Below are 18698 nucleotides of genomic sequence, written 5' to 3'. Positions count from 1 at the left end.
AACATATTTATCGTAAGTCTCCAATTCTCCAAAGAATAGAGACCGATTATACCTTCTATACAAACAATACTTTCGAAATGTCATTCTCTACACTTGTGTTTCTACAACAGGCCCCTTTGCTATACATACAGCTAAGTTTTATCTCGCGGAATAGTTTTAATATCAGGTTTAAATTAATTATATTATTTAGTAACTTTTTGTCATTTTCAAATTACTATTCAACAGTTTAATATTTTTCTTACTTTCAAAATTTGAGGTCTTATTAAAAGGCAACTCAAATATAAATAAATATATATATATATTTAATGGTTTAAAATAAAATTTGTCAGTTAAGAAAGTATCTTCGAGAGTGCGTGTCATATTTTAGTGGAGTTTGATATTTCCTTAACTTAAGTATTGTTCATGCGTGATTTACATGTATTTTGTGTATCTTTCTTTGTAATTGAATGGGAGATTCCGAAAAAGCAAAACTTTTCGTAGTGAGTATACCAAGATGATGTATAATCTATTGATACAGTAACAAAGCTGTTAATACCACTAATTATTTCGAACAAACACCTTTGAAATTCAATCTTATTATTTTTTCATGTTCTTGAGAGTAACCATTTCAACACTAACTGACAGTAGAACTAACAGCGCTTATTTCATCCTGCTGTTTTTACTTTGAAAATAATGTTATAATATTACTATTAGATGTTTTCAGTTTGCGTTAATCGATTTGTAATTTATTGTTACTTAGATTTAGTATAAAACTGTAATAAAGTGTGACTGACGTCAGTATGATAAATTTACTTTGAAACTGTGAAACATCTAATTGGAAAATGTTTAACGATTTAATCGTATAATACATATTAATATATATATAGCCATAATTACTGTTTTTCTGCCTTTAACAATAACGAAGTAAGACTGATGTATTTAGTTAAAGGCTCTTGTATTTGAATTTTTTCTGAAACACTTTGTTCATGTAAGTTTTTACTTCACCTCTTACACTTGTCACTGTCAGGCACTTGTTTATGTTTGTAGTGTGTAATTTTGGTTTTGTTTAGAAAAATTGTGTCTTATTTCTTCTCCAGTTTTCTTAACATATGTATGGCACAAATAAATATTCTAATTGTTATAAAAATAGAACAAGTTGTGGTTACTAAATATGAACAGATTAAGATCACAGTGGAACAGGACTGTAGGATCATATTAAGAACTCTGTGGGCTTTTACATAAGTTCAGTTAGAACTGTTTATCTCCTCCTCTCCAAAACAACCTTTTATTTAATGTAGTTGTTTTAAAACTACAATTTCCAACTTAACAGTTATCTGAAAAGACTGTTGATAAAACATAAAAGCATAATTAATGTAGACCCCTTGGCACAAATACACAAACATGTAAAATAACAGGCAGTTTTGGATATCTAATCCTGAATGGGTGTTAGTTAAGTTTTGAAAGTATTTACTAGTGCTGTTGTGTTAATATTGGTTTAAACTACTCTAGACATCTTGTGATGGAAAGGTACACAACTTCAAGTAGATAGCATTCAAAACCAAGAAGTTGACAAACCCACAGCAGATATATTAACAAGAGCCTGAAATGTCTTCTATGAAACGAGGACCAAACAAACCAAAGGGTAAATAAACCAATTTATAAAACATTTTATTTATATTATTATATTACTTTAATTGAGGTGTATCTTAAATTTTTTTAAAACATTTTCAGTGTGAATATAAGCGATTTATAAAATTAATAAATATTAGACTTCTGCTTAATCTTAATAGTTTATGTTTATTCATTTTGTTAGTGTGTGTAATGTCTTAAGCACTACTGTGTGTTATAAGCAAACTGGCTTGATGAACCCTGGTACTGGATGAAAGGCCTTGTTATCATTAGATATAGCAGACGTAGTATGGCTGACATATTGCCATGTGTTACTTATTGTCACTCATAAGTTGTGAGAAATAAAGTTATTATATTTCATTACTGCATTGACTTATAATTCTATTCTCTGTAGGTAAATAACTTAGAAATAACATGAATTTCACTAAAGAAATCCAGTCTGAATGCATAACTTGTAAGGTTATCTGATAGTATTGTTGTATGTGAACCGACCTCTAAAATGAAATAGTGTGAAATTCGTTTGTTGGATTTTTTATGTAAATATTTTAGGTACTAAAGAATTTGATGTTTATTATGATGGTTTTTACCATCTAATTGCATGTTTTATAATCATATAATTAAGAAGGAAAATAGGGGTATAAGTAAAAACATTCTTTATAACTAAAACCATGGGATAACTTTGGTTTTGAGTTTTGATAATTCATTTTATAAAGTACTGACTCGGGACTATCGACAGTTTAAAAACTTTCCTTTCTTTAACAGAAGGATTAACAAAATGATAGTAATCTTAATAAACCTAGTGTATTTGTCTAACTGAAAGGTGTTAGGTGATAACTGTGAAAAATAGATTCCTTGAATTAATTAGATATAGTGAATGCTACAGGTGTATACTCACATGTGGAATGCTAGAGGTATTATTACAAAACAAATACTAATCTTTGATGGTTTTTTTTTCATTTTAATGAAGTAAGGATGATGTAATAATATCAATAAAATTGGAAAAAATATATATTCATTCTTACCATTTGTCTAATACCAGTTGAAGAAATGCATCTTAAATTCTTTGATATTGTTAGCTCAACACAAATTATGTTGTTTTTTTCAGCCCTGTATCCATCAGGTGATTTCATTGCCTTGGGTGAGTTTTCAGTTTAAGACTTTTTTTGCATCATTAATAGTTTTTATTTCATTGTGTTAGTAATTAAAATTATTTTCTTTATGAATTTTCAACAGTTTATTTTTCTCCTTTTATTTATATTAATTTGTACATGTAGCATAAATTCTCCTTTGTGAACATTTTACTGGTTCAGTTCTTTCTATGATGTCCCAAATATTGAAATTAAATTTCTTAACTCTCTCAATATGGGCTCAGTGAAGTTGACTGACCATGTGACCTCTTTCTACTTGTTTAAAGTCTTTATACATTTAATACTTCTAAATTTAAGTACAACTACTCTGAGCTGCTTGCATGTGTGTCTTATGAAATATTATTATTTTTTTATTTGACCTGATATAACCAAAACTAACCTAAAGAGATCTAAATGTTTACATTTTTGCTACTTTTAAAATAATAAATACATAAAAACATGAAATAAAGTACTTGCTGAGTATTCTCTTTTCTTGCTCTCGATGGTTGATGACAGTTAACCCGACTTCTTTCAGCTAATGGTAGTGATGAACTAAATAATTTTTATTTAATCAAATAATGCACCACGGGACATAAACTAATAACATGCAAAATGTAGACAATTCCTCCTAACTCTCAAATTTTTTCTTGCTTACTAACTATGCAAAAAGAGCTATTACAAATCCATCCAAATTAGTTATTAACTTCCACATGGGAATGAAGGTTGTAAGGGAAGTGAAATTGGCATTTATCTCTTCAGAACATGTTATATGTCTTTTGATAGATGAAAATCTTGATTTCCATTTGGTTATAGGTAATATATAATTAAACATGAGAGAGAAATATTAACAAATCCTGAAGAAGATGTGACAGTTGGGTGTGGCAGGAGGGGTCTGATTTTCTATTGGATAGCCCTATAACCAAACAAATTTGAAGGCTACAAGTATTGTGGTTGTATGAGTGATGACAATTGTTATAGGGACTAATTTACATTTAATTTCATACTTTTTGGAGGGATGGGGGGTAACATAGAGAAGGCAAAGTACCCAGAGAAAATGTTTCACTAGAGGAAATTCAGGATTTTTTAAAATATTGCCTTGTAGAATTAATAACTAAAAACTTGTGTGTTATTAAAATATGGGTTATTAGGTAAGATTGTGTGCTATACTGATTTGTATAACGTAAATAAATAGTAATTTAACAGAATTGTGAATGTAAGACACTGAAACTTTGTGACATTTACAGAAAATAATACTTTGAGTAAGAGGGTTAATAGTAATAGATGTTGGCTCCATTGTAGGTAGATTTTATTTCTAAATATTTGGATACAATGGTACTTGTATAAATTGTTTTCTCTGAGAAACAGTGTATATTTGAATAATAAACATTGTGTTTTAATAAATCTGATACACATTAATGTAGTTCATATGATATTAAACTGACATAAATCAAAGTATTTTGATTTTTAGATTGGCTTACTTGCAGGATCATGGTTTGAGTATATTCACGAGAAGTTGTCCTGCCAATGTCTTTCAGTTGTTTTGAATATAGATAACTCGTATTTTAACATCCCAAATTTGGGACTGAAAATGCCAAGAGGACTGTTCACATTGAGTTTTGCATCCTGTGACGTTAGGAAAATAGCTTTAAAAAGGTGAAGTTTTCTCTTTTTAACAGGTTCTAAAACCTCCAGGACACTAGAAATTGGAGACAGTAAGTCAGCACCCAAGTCACCACTATCTGCAAGTGGTTCTGGAGTTGAACGAAAAAGAGATGGAAGCTCAAGTGGAGGACCTTCAACTTCTCTTCCTTCCAAGAAGCCAAAACTGAGTGGAGCTACTGCATTTACACCAATCGGAAGAGTCGGAACTCAGTTGAAGAAGGAAGTTGGTAAACAAGGCCAGTGGGATTCCTCAGCTGTAGAAGGTAAACAGTGGCTGTAGAGTCATTAGCTTTCATTTTTAACTTAAAAAAGAAATTCTCTATTATTTACAGTGATCATATGGACATTAGTTTTGGTTTTATCTTCTGAAAGAAGTCATCTCTATTATTATTAATTACAGTAATTGTAAAGCCATTAGTTATGGTTTTAATTACTAAAAATAGATATGTTTTATTTACAGTGACTGCTGAGTCATTAATGTTGGTGTAAACTACTAAAACCAGTTGTTTTTTTTTACAGGTACAGAGACTTCATTGTTAAACCAAAGATTCCTTTTTAGTGTAAATTTTTTATGCAATAGGTATTTTAAAATATGGTTAATTTTGCTGTTGAAATGTTGCTTGTCATTTGGATGTTTGGTTTCTTGTATCTGAATAATGTGAACTTGTGTACTGTGATAGTTCCAGCATCTGAACTCCTTACCAAAGTTTTGGAAGCAGAAGATTCCAATGATGATGAGAGGGCTGAAAGTCTTCTGTGTGGAGCTGTAAAACAACTGAAATCTACCCGAACAAAGCCTGAACCAACACTCTACTTGAGTCTAATGTATTTAGCTAAAACAAGACCCCTTATGTTTTGTACTGACATTGTTATGGAAGTGAGTTGAATGGATAATGTCAAGATCCTTACTTATTCTGTATATTGTTATGAAAAATTACCTAACAGAGATTTACATGAAATTCATGTGTAGGTATAATTAGTAAAGGAGTTTCTTGATTTTCAAGTATCAGTTTAACTCTTTGTATAGATATTCTCATTACAGAAAAACCAAAACCAAATTGTGACACATCTAATTAGTAATAGATGTCATGTTCATGGAAATGTTTAAAGACGTTTCTAAGAATATTAACTGCACTCAAAGGTTCCTTTGAATTTTGTTAAAAAACTAACTGTTCATAGCTCTGCTTAAAGGTTCTTATTAACGTTGTGTGCCCAGCTGGATATCAAAGTGTATGAGCAACGACCTTTTACAAAGTGCACTTTTACGTGGTATCATGTAGTTTGTCAGGATTATCAAATGTTTGTTTTACTTCACATTACTGACTTAATGAAAGTTTGTGGTAGTGGATAACAAATATCACATTATCCAAGAATACGGAAGAAAAACATAGGTATTCATTTTAGAAGTTCTGGAGTTTATGCAAGTACAATATACAAACTTTATGATGGACAAAAGTATCTATATTCTTCACATGAATACCATATCACACTATCTGTCAGAGTCAGACTAATTTTGTTAGTTCACAGAGGAGTTTAGAGTACAAATACTTCTGCAGCTCTCCTGGTGTTTTTTTTATGCATAACAGACTTGTACATTTTACTAACAGCTTGCTACAATTTTTGTATATACCTAGTAAATTTAGAACTACAGACAATATTTCTTCTCCAGTACAGTGTTAATCCAGTAGAATAACCATGTGCATGATGGGTTAATGTGGTTAATAGTCGGTGATCCTTGTTTGTTTGTCTACACATCCAATTCCAAATCTGTGTTTGATAGTAGTGGATTAAATTTGAAAATTGTTGTTTTGAATCTGTGGGTAAAAAATCAGAATTTACAGAAGTAATTTAAATATTGTTTTATACCTTTGAGCTAGCATAAGTTTAAGTTATTTGAATCTCTAATGTAATAGTTGTAAAGGTTTATTTATTTATTCATTTTAATATAGCATTAGTTGAGGCACATGCAAAGGAGATTAGTAATAAAGTTTTAATAACTTCATTATCTTGATACACAACAGTCTGAGAAGTCTTTTATTAATTTGAAACATGTGGTTTAACATGTAAATAGTTGGAATAACTGTTACACAACCCAATCAAGAATATCTTGTTTTACAAAATGACTATTTTTACTCTATCTTGTAAGATATTACTCTCTGTTCCATGATGTATATCGTTTTGTTTTAGGCTTTTTGTAGTTTACTGAAACGGGATGTGTCGGTGAGTTACAAAACAACAAAGGGGAACAATATGTGGGCTGTTCTGGTTGTGAACATATTACTAGCTGCTTATCATGATGAAGAGAGTTGGCCAGAACTGTTTGTTAAGGTAGGACTTACTTTAACATAAAGTTAATTAAATAGTTATAAATTGATTTTTGCACTTTGAATAATATGGTTCAAGTTCATTGTTACAAAAGAATTGGATGAATTTAAAAATCTAGATAATTTTAATTTAATGGTGTATTCATTGGTTCATGGAAAATGTTTGGAAGTTGAAGAAAAATGATTTCTCTATTTTGTGCTGATTTTTAGTTTCACTTGTAGAAGAAACATCATAATGGTTTAGTTTTCCACCACTTGCACGTGGCAGAATTTAAAGGGTGGGTAAAATTAAATTGCTACTAGAATGTTTCAAGTAATGAGTAATTGTTACCTGTTGGTTGCTTGCTGGTTCTGTGGTTCTGTCCTCAGCCATATGGGTGTGACTATCTCCATGTTTTTCAACACAATATGAAACTTATTTGGTTGTATTTTTCTGAGATTTATACCATGAGACAATCAAATCACAGCTGAATCAAAACTTTAATATTATATATGATATGATTTCTTAATTTAAAAGTTAATTGTTAAAAGAACACACCTAAATATAAATTTTAGTGAGTTGTGTGGTATGTTGAAGACAGCACTGTTTAAAATTAGATGTTTATAATGTCAAAATACTAAGTGTATAGTTTTATACAAATTAGAAACTAAAATTGCTAATTGACAAGCTAGAATATAAAATAAGAACCTCGTACCTTTTTATTTTTGTGAGATATGGCTCGTTTACTGAATCAAACACACTGACCATGTTCAACTCTTTCTATTTTTTGAAACGATCCTTTATATTCTGTTACTGATGTGAATAATCAGTCAACAGCTTGAAATGTCCCCTTAGTGTTTTTCTCAGCCATTTTAATCTGTGAAAAGGCTACCACATTCTTTTGAACCAAGATTTCATAAAGGTAGGTTGTGTTTTTAGGTTCCTCAAAGTTTCATATTTTTAAAAATCTAAATACATCTTAGTTACTAAGCTCAATAAATTATAATGGAATTCTATGGTATCAGAATAGTTACTTATGATTTTTTGGTTATTAACCTGTACATATAAAACCTAAAATAAAATTTTGTTTAATATTCTCCATGTGCAAAATTTTAAGTCTTAGCAACCTATGTTCAACAGCAATCAAGTTCAAAGGTTGTAGCGAGAAGAGATAATTACTTGCCCTATATCTGGATTTATTGTTCTATTTAAAAAAAAAAAAATTAATAATTTATTTCCAAATAGTAATGATCTATATACATATGTAGTGTATAATAATTAAAATGTGACTGTATATTACAAAATACTAGTCTACTAAAACACAGCCAAGACAGGGAAGACTCAAGGTCAGCTTTATATTACTGGATACATAAAATGAGTGTAGGTAAACCTCGTAAATGCAAGTTATGTAATGTTCATTAAGCATGACTGGAATATCAATATAATAAAAACGAATAAATATATATAACATATAGCATTATGAGACTTAAGGTAATTTGATGAAACATTTGTATTTTCATGTTATATGTAGTCATTCTCGTATGAAAAAAAGCATAATTTATATTAATTTCCTTATTTTTTTTATGATGGTTACAAGGTCGGTCAGTTGACAGACCCCACATTGTTAAAGTATAGAAAATAAAATATAAAGTATTGCTGAAAACAAATGTTTGAAATGTATTTAGGAGGTTTTAAAGATTATGCAAGAAGAATAGTTTTCTTAATCATAAAATGAAATCACTTTGCACTCAGACCAGTAATGAAATAGACTATTCTCACAAACAAATCTTTAGTAAAAATATTTCATTACAAATTCTGATTTTTTGTGTAACTTGTAATCTTTACTAAACATCTACCAAATTTTGTGAAGATACACATGATGTATTGTAAGTTATAGTGAAAATAATTAGCATGTGCAAATGTGTAAATGAACTTGTATATGTTATTGAACCTGTCATGAAAGGGTTATAAAGTATTTTTTATATATTCTTGCTGTAAACATGGAAAAGTAGGTTTAAATTAATCATACAATTAATATAGAAATGTAGGTTTTAATTAATTACAGTTAACATTGAAATGTAGGTTTTAATTAATCATACAGTTAACATTGAAATATAGGTTTTAATTAATTGCACAGTTAACATTGAAATGTTGGTTTTAATTAATCATAAATTAACATTGAAATGTAAGTTTTAATTAATCGTACAGTTAACGTTGAAATGTTGGTTTTAATTAATCATAAATTAACATTGAAATGTAAGTTTTAATTAATCGTACAGTTAACATTGAAATGTAGGTTTTAATTAATCGTACAGTTAACATTGAAATGTAGGTTTTAATTAATCGTACAGTTAACATTGAAATGTAGGTTTTAATTAATCGTACAGTTAACATTGAAATGTAGGTTTTAATTAATACAGTTAACATTGAAATGTAGGTTTTAATTAATCGCACAGTTAACATTGAAATGTAGGTTTTAATTATCGTACAGTTAACATTGAAATGTAGGTTTTAATTAATTAGTTAACATTGAAATGTAGGTTTTAATTAATCGTACAGTTAACATTGAAATGTAGGTTTTAATTAATCGCATACAGTTAACATTGAAATGTAGGTTTTAATTAATCGTACAGTTAACATTGAAATGTAGGTTTTAATTAATCGTACAGTTAACATTGAAATGTAGGTTTTAATTAATCGTACAGTTAACATTGAAATGTAGGTTTTAATTAATCGTACAGTTAACATTGAAATGTAGGTTTTAATTAATCGTACAGTTAACATTGAAATATAGGTTGTTATCAACCAGCAAACTGAAATGTAGGTTTGGTTTACTAGGAAACCGATATAAAATAAACATTTTAAGTCTATACTTGAAGACGTATTAAAAATGTAGTTTACAATGTTAAAACTGTTTTTTATAATGTGTTGGTTACAACCTTCTGTTGCTGATGGGTCAACTACATCATTTTAACCAACTGAAATGAAAACTAGTCAATCATCAACATCAAGTCAAGCTTAGCAGATACACCTAATATGATTGCTTACATCTCACAAAGTATAACTATTTTTACCTTGATTAAACCATGTGATCCCAAAAGTTACCCATTTAAATTTTTTTTTCTGAGTACACAGAAGATACTTGGAAATAAATATGGGTTTTTAAGAAAGAAATATATTTTCTAACATTCTAAATTGTAACTAATAATCTACAGTAATGTGCATAAGTGTTAGAACAAGAGAATGTTTTGTCATTCTTTCCTTTTTATGTAACTAATTCTTCCATACTGTTACAGAATGTAAATTTTAACACTATGGTAATGCTTCACTTATCCCTGTTGACAGCTGAATGAGTCAGGGTGAGAATACTTATAATTCTTTATAATTCCCATATACCTGTACTAGGGGTACATCATAAGGGTTCTGCTTGTGTGAACATAATGATGAAATTTAGAGTAAGAAATAACTGTCATGGTACCCCATGCATGTCTTAACGATATAAGAAGACAACATATTGCTATATGCTAGAAGAAATTAGTTTAATAGTACTCTGCTATAACATTACATTTTGAGTTTTACTCTCATTCTGTGGCCCCAAAAGAGTAGAGAATTACCAGTACAGTGGAGAGTTTCTGTGAAAGCATTTTGTGATGCTGGTTGATCTGTCTGATAAATTGCTGCACACTTAAAATGTTCTCAAAACACTGTCGAGTACATTCTACATTGTGAGACCAAGACTGGTGATTTTGAAAATACAAAAGGAAGAGACAGAACACCTAAATTTGATGTTAAATATTGTTTATGCAGCTTTCAGACAGAAAGAAGACAGCCTCTGATCTCAAATATGAGATAAACAACCATGTACCAAATGACAGAAAAGTGTCCAGATATGCAGTATCAAGAAGACTCAACAAGAAGGGAATGTTTGGTCATGTAGCAGTTAAAAAAACCTTTACCTTGATCATCAAATATTGTCCAGAGATTGAAATTTGCTAAAAACAGATTGTTGATGATTGGAAAATGGCGTTATGGATGGGTGACTCCAAATTTGAAGTATTTGGTTCAAGGTGTCAGTTGTATATTTGGCAGAAGAAAGGTGAAAGAAAATCACCACAATGCATAGCACCTTTCTTGAAGCATGGGAGAGGCATTGTGATGGTTTAGAGGAGCTGTTTTTCAGCTAAGGTAATGGGAGATATTTTCAAAATAGATTGAATAATGGACCAGTGCAAGTACTGCTGGATACTGATCTCTCTCAATTCCAACCTGTGCAGAAAGTACTTAGCTAAGAAAAAAACTGCTGGAGTCCTTCAAATGATGCAATGGCCCCCACTGAGCCCAAGTTTCAATCCAATTGAGCAGGTTTGTGATTTGATAGATCAGAAACTTGACAAATCAAAAGTTACTTCTAAAGCAACTTTATGGCAGTTTATTAGAGACATTTGTAGTAAAGTTCCAGACATTAAACATGTAACAATACCTGAAAAGACTGTCTGCAGTTATTAGAGCAAATGGGTGGATATACAAAATATTACCTGTTTGCTGATCTCATGCACTTCCACTGAGTTTGTGTTGTACTAAATATGAAGAGTAATACAGTTTTGATGTTTTACCCATGATTTACCTTCCATCATTCCTTGAAAATAGCCTGAAATTTAATTTTAACTTTGTCCTAACATTTTTGCACAGCATTGTATTTTAATTTTTTTTATCTCAATTTGATGAGTGTTGTTTTCAAGTAAAGAGAAAGTTGAAATAGTTAGATGATTAATCGAAACTTGACATGTTAACATAGGTTTTTGTTGAAGATTCTCTTGGGGAAAGAGTATGGGTAGACCTCGAGGATTGTAAAGGATTTGTTGACAATATCTTAACAGCTTTTAAGACAAAAATTCCTCCCAAGAGCATGATGGCACCTGAATTGACTTTCAAACCTGATGCATGCAAGTATCATTGTGTGTTGTTTCTAATGTATATGCAAATAAGTTATTAATTAGCACAAAATATCTTTAAATTATAGTTAATAATTTATTCCCCTCATCTGAACATGTAATTCAAATAATTGTTAAAGTTTAAAAATTTGGCTTTTTACATAAACTTTGTTGAGTTTACACATAGTACACATAATATTATTTTTACATAAACTTTGTTGAGTTTACAGATAGTACACACAATATTATTTTTACATAAACTTTGTTGAGTTTACACATAGTACACATAATATTATTTCGAACATGGTTCTTAGTTTCCAACTTAACTGTGTTTCTTTTATTTCTTGTACACTTAAGGTTGTTGTGAACTTCTTGTTTAATATGGTTTTGAAAAATAATACTCAATTTTTACTTTAACTTTGTTGCTTTTATTTGTTGTACTCTTAACACTGTTTGGAATTTGATAGTTTACATAGTTAGTCTATGATAGTGAAGCTATTGTGTAGGTCCTAGTGATCTATGTAAATAAAGCTATTGTATTGGTCCTAGTAATCTGTGTAAATAAAGTTGTTGTATAGATCCTAGTAATATATGTAAATAAAGTTGTTGTATAGGTCCAAGTAATCTGTGTAAATAAAGTTGTTGTATAGGTCCTAGTAATCTGTGTAAATAAAGTTGTTGTATAGGTCCTAGTAATCTACGTAAATAAAGTTGTTGTATAGGTCCTAGTAATCTATGTAAAAAAAGTTGTTGTATAGGTCATAGTAATCTACGTAAATAAAGCTATTGTGTAGGTTCTAAAATGTTTCTGTTAGTGATGCTATTATTGTGTAGGTCTCAGTAAGTCTGAAGGTTTTAGTAATTCTGTGTATGTGAAGTTATTCTATAGGTCCTGGTAGGTCTCTGTAAGAGAAGTTATTATTGTGTAGGTCCTAGAAATCAATGTAAGTAAAACTATTCTGTAGGTTCTAGTTATCTTATGTATGTGAAGTTATTATTGTGTAGGTCCTAGTAAACATGTGTAAGCTGTGTTATGGTTTAGGTCCTAGTCCACCTACAATCAGTGCAGAAGATGATGAAGCTTCTTCATCTAGTTTTCATCTGGAATGCCAAGAAAATTTGGAGAACATTGCTGTAGTTCCAAGGTAAGTTTGCTAGTATGTTACTGCTGTAGTTCCAAGGTAAGTTTGCTAGAATATTACTACTGTAGTTCCAAGGTACGTTTGCTAGTACGTTACTGCTGTAGTTCCAAGGTAAGTTTGCTAGCATGTTACTGCTGTAGTTCCAAGGTAAGTTTGCTAGAATATTACTACTGTAGTTCCAAGGTACGTTTGCTAGTACGTTACTGCTGTAGTTCCAAGGTAAGTTTGCTAGCATGTTACTGCTGTAGTTCCAAGGTTAGTTCCCTTATGTTTCTTTTTTTTTTTGGATGCAAGTGTTGTTTAATATTAGATAATCACTGTTAGCATCTGGATTTCTTTTAGTTAGACATGCATGTTGGAATTTGTAACATTGAGAATTATGTGTTGTTATTTTTACTAGATTCTCTAATAGTGAAGAGTCAGTAGAACATTTTGTCTTGGATTTAATACGGGACTACCTGACCAGGAGACAGCCAACTGATGTTTCTCGCAACATGCTTCGGCTACTTGTGTCCACTTGTGGCCTCAGTGAAGTTAGATTACTTGTTGCTCCGAAGCTGGAGATGTGGCTCCAGAATCCAAAAGTAGGAAATGTGTTTCTCAGAAATAAAAATGTTTTAAATAATTTCAAATATTTTCAACCTGTGTATGAAATAACCTCTTATGAAGGAAGCTAAATTTGTAGAACTAATTGTGTAGGAGCTACTGAATATAAGTAATGAAATGTACTCTTCTAAATATAATTGTGTGATAATTAGAATATATTGTTTTCTCAGTTGGAGTATCCTCACCATTAATGATATTTTCAACCAGTAACTTTTGGTCATAGGAAGCAACCTATAGAAACCAAAAGTAAAATTATTTGCCAAGACAAAAGATACTGTTGTTAAAATATCTTTAATAGATCTCTGATTTCTTTCTTTCCACATCATACAACAATGTGGGAAGAAACAAAACTACAGGTGTTAGGGCTTGTCAGTTATTTGTCCATAATTAGAGTTTACTTGGATGCTATTTGTAAGTACTAAAAACATTCATAAAGTTTCTATATATTTTTGGTTTTAGCTCAGAAAACTCTAACATATGATAACTTTACAAAGAAAAATACTGAGATATAGTGATTTGTTACGAAACAAAAGGTGTTAAAGTTATTTTGGCAATTTTGCCTGATTATTGTGATCTGTTAGCAAGAGAAGATGGTCATACTTAGGTATTTTGTGTCAACTACAGGCAGAGTAACAGACATTCTGTCACTGAATTAGTTTCACTGTTTCTCTAAGGAAACAAGTTTTGATTCTTTGTTAATATGGGAGGGGGTTTTAAGATACAAACTAATAATGTGAATATAGGCTGGAATTATAGTTTAATTTAGTAGTGTCAGTGATATTGCTTGTACGTAGTTGTAAACTCTGATAAAGGCAGCGTTGTGTAAAAGTACAGAGTACATCCTTTTTACTTCAAGTGTTACAGTTAATATTTTGCAATGGCTGTCCTTTACTCTTAAACAAAAAAATATCAAAGTGAAATGTAGTTCCAAGGCTGGTTTTCATATCCTCTTCTTTTGACATGAAAAATGAGGCTTATCAAAATAGCCTTATAAATCTTTTGTTCTATCAAACATTCTTAATACTGATGTTTGTGTGTTTTAAATATGCATAGACTTAAGGAAGTATTGTAAGAAACAAAATATAGCAAAATCAAGGATAATTGATTTTAACAAAATTATAATTGAATAGTACTTTCTTATAAAGTGTTTTTTTTAATCCATTTGTATTTATATCATAATATCAGGTCTTGTAGAGTGTACAGAACTATATTTACATGCTGTTTAACTCTCTCCATATGGACTCAATCAGTTTTACTGACCACATGGCCTTTTTGTACTGGTATAAAGTCTTTAGAGATTTGATACTACTAACTTTTGATATAGTGGTACATATTTATAAAACTTGACAGTCTTTCTAGAATGACTTCAAATGTAAGTATGAAACTACATTTGTTTGTCATAAGTAGCATTAAACTCATAACAGTGTACATCTCTTTATAATTAAACTGTATTGTTTTATTTCTCTTTTGATTGTATCTTAACCCTGTCTAACTACTATTCATGCCATTATGAGTTGTAAATTACTATGAAAATGTACAGTTAATTTACATTATTGAATTACACTACCTACGAGCTGCTCGCGTGTGCCTCATGATATATTTATTGAATTACACTACCTACGAGCTGCTCACGTGTGCCTCATGATATATTTGTTATTACTGTATTATTACCTTATTATTTTCTTACTATCAAGTGTTGATGACAGTTAACCCTACTTTTTTTTTTATACTAATGGTAGTAGTACAATAAATGATTATTTAATTAAATAATGCACCGAACAACATAGACTAATAACATGCAAATAAGAGGCAGTTTCCTCTGATAGTCAACTTTTCTAGTTTTCTAACTATGCAACAAGAACTATTATGAATTAAACTAAGCTAGTCATTGTGATTCCTGTGAGAATCAAAGTTGTATTGTAAGTAAAATTGATGCTTATCTATTTGGAAAACAACATAATACAATACATCACTTGATAGATGAAAACCTTGACTTTTTATTGGTTATAGGAAGTATATGATTAAACATAAGAGAGAACTATTAACAAATCCTGAAGGAGATGAGGTGACAGGAGAGGTTTGATTTTCTATTTGATATCTTTGTAAACAGACAAAAATTAAAGGCTATAAAAATTATGGCTTGTCTGAGGAGTGATAAGTTTATAGTGAGTAATTTGTGTTTGATTTTATGTATTTTCAAGGGGTGGTGAATAAAATATAGATGGGAAGATATCTAGAGACAATGTCTCATGCGAGTCACAGTACAGGAGGAAATTCAGGACTTCTTTAAATATTGCATTATAAAATTAATTTAAAACTTGTATACACTATTAAAATATGGATTATTAGCTTAGAGTTTATGCTATACTAATTGGTATAACATCAATCAAATGTAATTTAATAAAATTTAGAATGTAAGATACTAAAATCTTGTGTCATGGGCAGTAAAGGATACATATGGCAAGAGGGTTAACCAAAGCTAATTCTTCCAAAAGATAATTGAATAGCAGTAAAGCTCATAAAATTTACAGTATCATTTTTACATATTTCTTTCAATTATTGGTTATATGTTTTTACGTATTTTTTTACAGTATAAATATTAAGTATCTTCAGAGTATGATTTTTAGATTTTCACAGATTAGGATTAACTTTTTTTTTTAATAAGTTTTACATATTTCTTCAGGTATAAATTTTACACATCTTTTATGGTGTAGATTTACATAGTTTTTTACATTATGGATTTTTATGTATCTTCTCCACTGTATAATTTTTACATATCTTTTCACTGTATATTTTCTACATATCTCTCACATTATAATTTTTACATATCTTTTTACTGTATTTTCTATATATCTCTCACATTATAATTTTTGCATATCTTTTCACTGTATATTGTTTACATATCTTTTTCTTGCTATAAATTCATCAATTTAAGTCAAAAGTCAATTCTTAAAATACCATACCAGTATGCTATTCTCATTAACCAAGTGTTAATTAGTATGTGAATTACAGACTTTATGATTCATTACATGTACTGCCATGTACCATTATTCTAACTGTGATTTATGTACTGTTTACTGCCAAGTACCATTGTTTGATTGTGAAGTATGTGTTGTACATCACAGCTGACAAGACCAGCTCAGGATCTTTTGCTTGCAGTCTGTATGAACTGCAGCCAGCACAACCAGAATGATGTGGAAGTTATTGGACATCTTATCAAAATTAGGATGAAGACAAAGCCTGTAATAAACCATTTTCTGCAATGTATAAGGTACCTATAGTTGTAATCAACTAGATACAACTTCCAGTATAGTACATTACCTCCATTTAAAAATAGGTGTTCTCATTTAGTGCTGCTCTTTATGTGCAAGAAGCTTTTTTATGCAAGTTATAAGCCTTGAGCTCTCACATCCCGTAAAATCATTTGATTTACGTGCAACAACCCTCCACCCATAAGAGCATGGCACCATCTTTTGGCACATGTAACTCAACTTATTTGATTCTCCCAAAGTATTACTTCTTGTTTTGAGACATTTTTGTAGAGCTCTTCAAATTTGTTTAACTTTGTTTTTTTTTTGTAATTATTCCAAAATGGATCAATACCTTTTTATATAACTTGTTTTTCCAGTTTTTCTTTTTATTCCTCTTCATCAATAGTTGTGTTTGATTTTTGTTTTTATACAATGAATTCTGTAGTTCAAGTTACCAATTCAAAAATAGTACCTTCTATTAACACACAGAGGCTACAGGTGGGGATAACTAGTCTTTGGACTTATCAGCTATCATCTGTCATGAGACTGGGAGAAGCAGATTGACTCATATAATGAATAATCTTGCTTCTGTTTCTCCTGAATGTACCAAACCTGTTTGGGTTGATAGCCTTTTTTATCCACCTGATTTTGCTTTGTCTTCCTATTCCTGTACTGCAGAATCAGCTAGGCTTAATATGACTTTTTCAGACATTATTTCTCAGGTATGTTATATTTTATTCATTTCCCTGATTTTATATTATCCCTGTCCTTCTTTATTACAGGATATCTTCACTTCTCAGTATTTGATTTTACTTCTTTCCCTAGATATTAGAGTTTATGCATTTTGTATTTAGGTGGTTGACATTTGCATGCTTAAGGGTTGTACTTTCATCATTATGTAGACAGCTGGCTTCTGTTAGCTCATTCCAAACAGGAGTCATCCCATTATACTCATATGCTACTTCTGGAAGCAATTTGTATAGGTTATTTAATCAAGTTGAAGAAGTCATTCCTTATACCTGCCCATATCTTATCCATTTGAATGGTATTTTTGAACACCAATATCAGTTGGGCCCAACCTTTTTTGTGACTTTGTTCAATGGAGCAATCTGTTCTCCACACAAAGTCCTGTCACTTTTGAGGATGTGATATTTCATAAAAGCTTGGGTTGAGCACAGATGAGATCTTTTCAGTAGACTCTGCACAACCACTGGAATCTTGCATGGGATACATTGGTGGATCCTATTTCCCTTCCTTTTTCCTATGTAGGTAATTTACACTGGTGGTTGAACAAGGCTTACACGTGGGCAGGTGTCCTGGTTCCTCCCTCTTGTTTGGATTTGCATATCTTCACTGATGCTTCCCTTTAGGGTTGTGGGTCAATCAGCCTGAATCTTCAGGTTGGTGGCCTTTAACTGAAAGATCATACTATATCAACATTTTGGAGCTTTTGGCTGTACATCAAGCCTTGGATCATTTTGCAGGAATCATCTGGTCAGAATCATCATTCTGACAATTTTGTAGTAGTGTTTCATCTCCATCATCTTGGCAGTACCCATTTTCATTCTCATTGTGATTGGACCTTGGATCTCCTTTTTTGGGCCCACACACTTTGTATTCTTATTATTGTGTGTCATATTCTGAATGCATTAGATCTTGCTGTGGTTTCTCTTTCCCATCCTGACAATGTTTATCTCAAGAGGTGCTCTCCTGATCCTCTTGTTTTCCAGTGGCTATGTTTTCAGTTGGGTACTCCTCACCTGGATGTGTTTGCCACATCCATCAATATCAGATTACCCCTGTTTTGGTCTCCAGTTCTTCATTCTCTTTATTTTTGCTGTTTATGCATTCAGTTTAGATTGTACCAACAAATACATGTATATTTATCCTCCCATCCATTTTTTTCATAGGTTGATCTTGATCGTCCATGCCACTTGGTGCGAATGCCTTCTGATTGTTCCATACTGGCTAGCACAATCATGACTCTTGTGGCTGCTCTATCTCCAGTCTGCCCATTTGTTCTCATCCTCTTATTCTACCACTTCTAAGTCAACCTCTATGTTCTTG

General features: G+C 30.8%; 1 protein-coding gene across 1 annotated transcript in view; it reads left to right on the top strand.

The window, feature by feature from the left end:
• Nucleotides 1-339: 339 nt before the first annotated feature.
• Nucleotides 340-18698, top strand: part of LOC143248758 (integrator complex subunit 1-like) — a 95218-nt gene continuing 76859 nt past the window's right edge. Inside the window, 10 exon segments of the mRNA XM_076497442.1 lie at nt 340-479; nt 1489-1621; nt 2714-2746; nt 4412-4660; nt 5078-5274; nt 6585-6725; nt 11497-11644; nt 12675-12777; nt 13175-13358; nt 16506-16651. Coding sequence (XP_076353557.1) covers nt 1585-1621; nt 2714-2746; nt 4412-4660; nt 5078-5274; nt 6585-6725; nt 11497-11644; nt 12675-12777; nt 13175-13358; nt 16506-16651 — 1238 coding nt within the window. The 5' untranslated portion in view covers nt 340-479; nt 1489-1584.

The sequence above is a fragment of the Tachypleus tridentatus genome, chromosome 4 (assembly GCF_004210375.1).
Source record: "Tachypleus tridentatus isolate NWPU-2018 chromosome 4, ASM421037v1, whole genome shotgun sequence".
NCBI classification, from domain to species: Eukaryota; Metazoa; Arthropoda; class Merostomata; order Xiphosura; family Limulidae; genus Tachypleus; species Tachypleus tridentatus.
The sequence above is the reverse complement of the archived record's forward strand: the minus strand, read 5'-3'. Positions and strand labels throughout refer to the sequence as shown.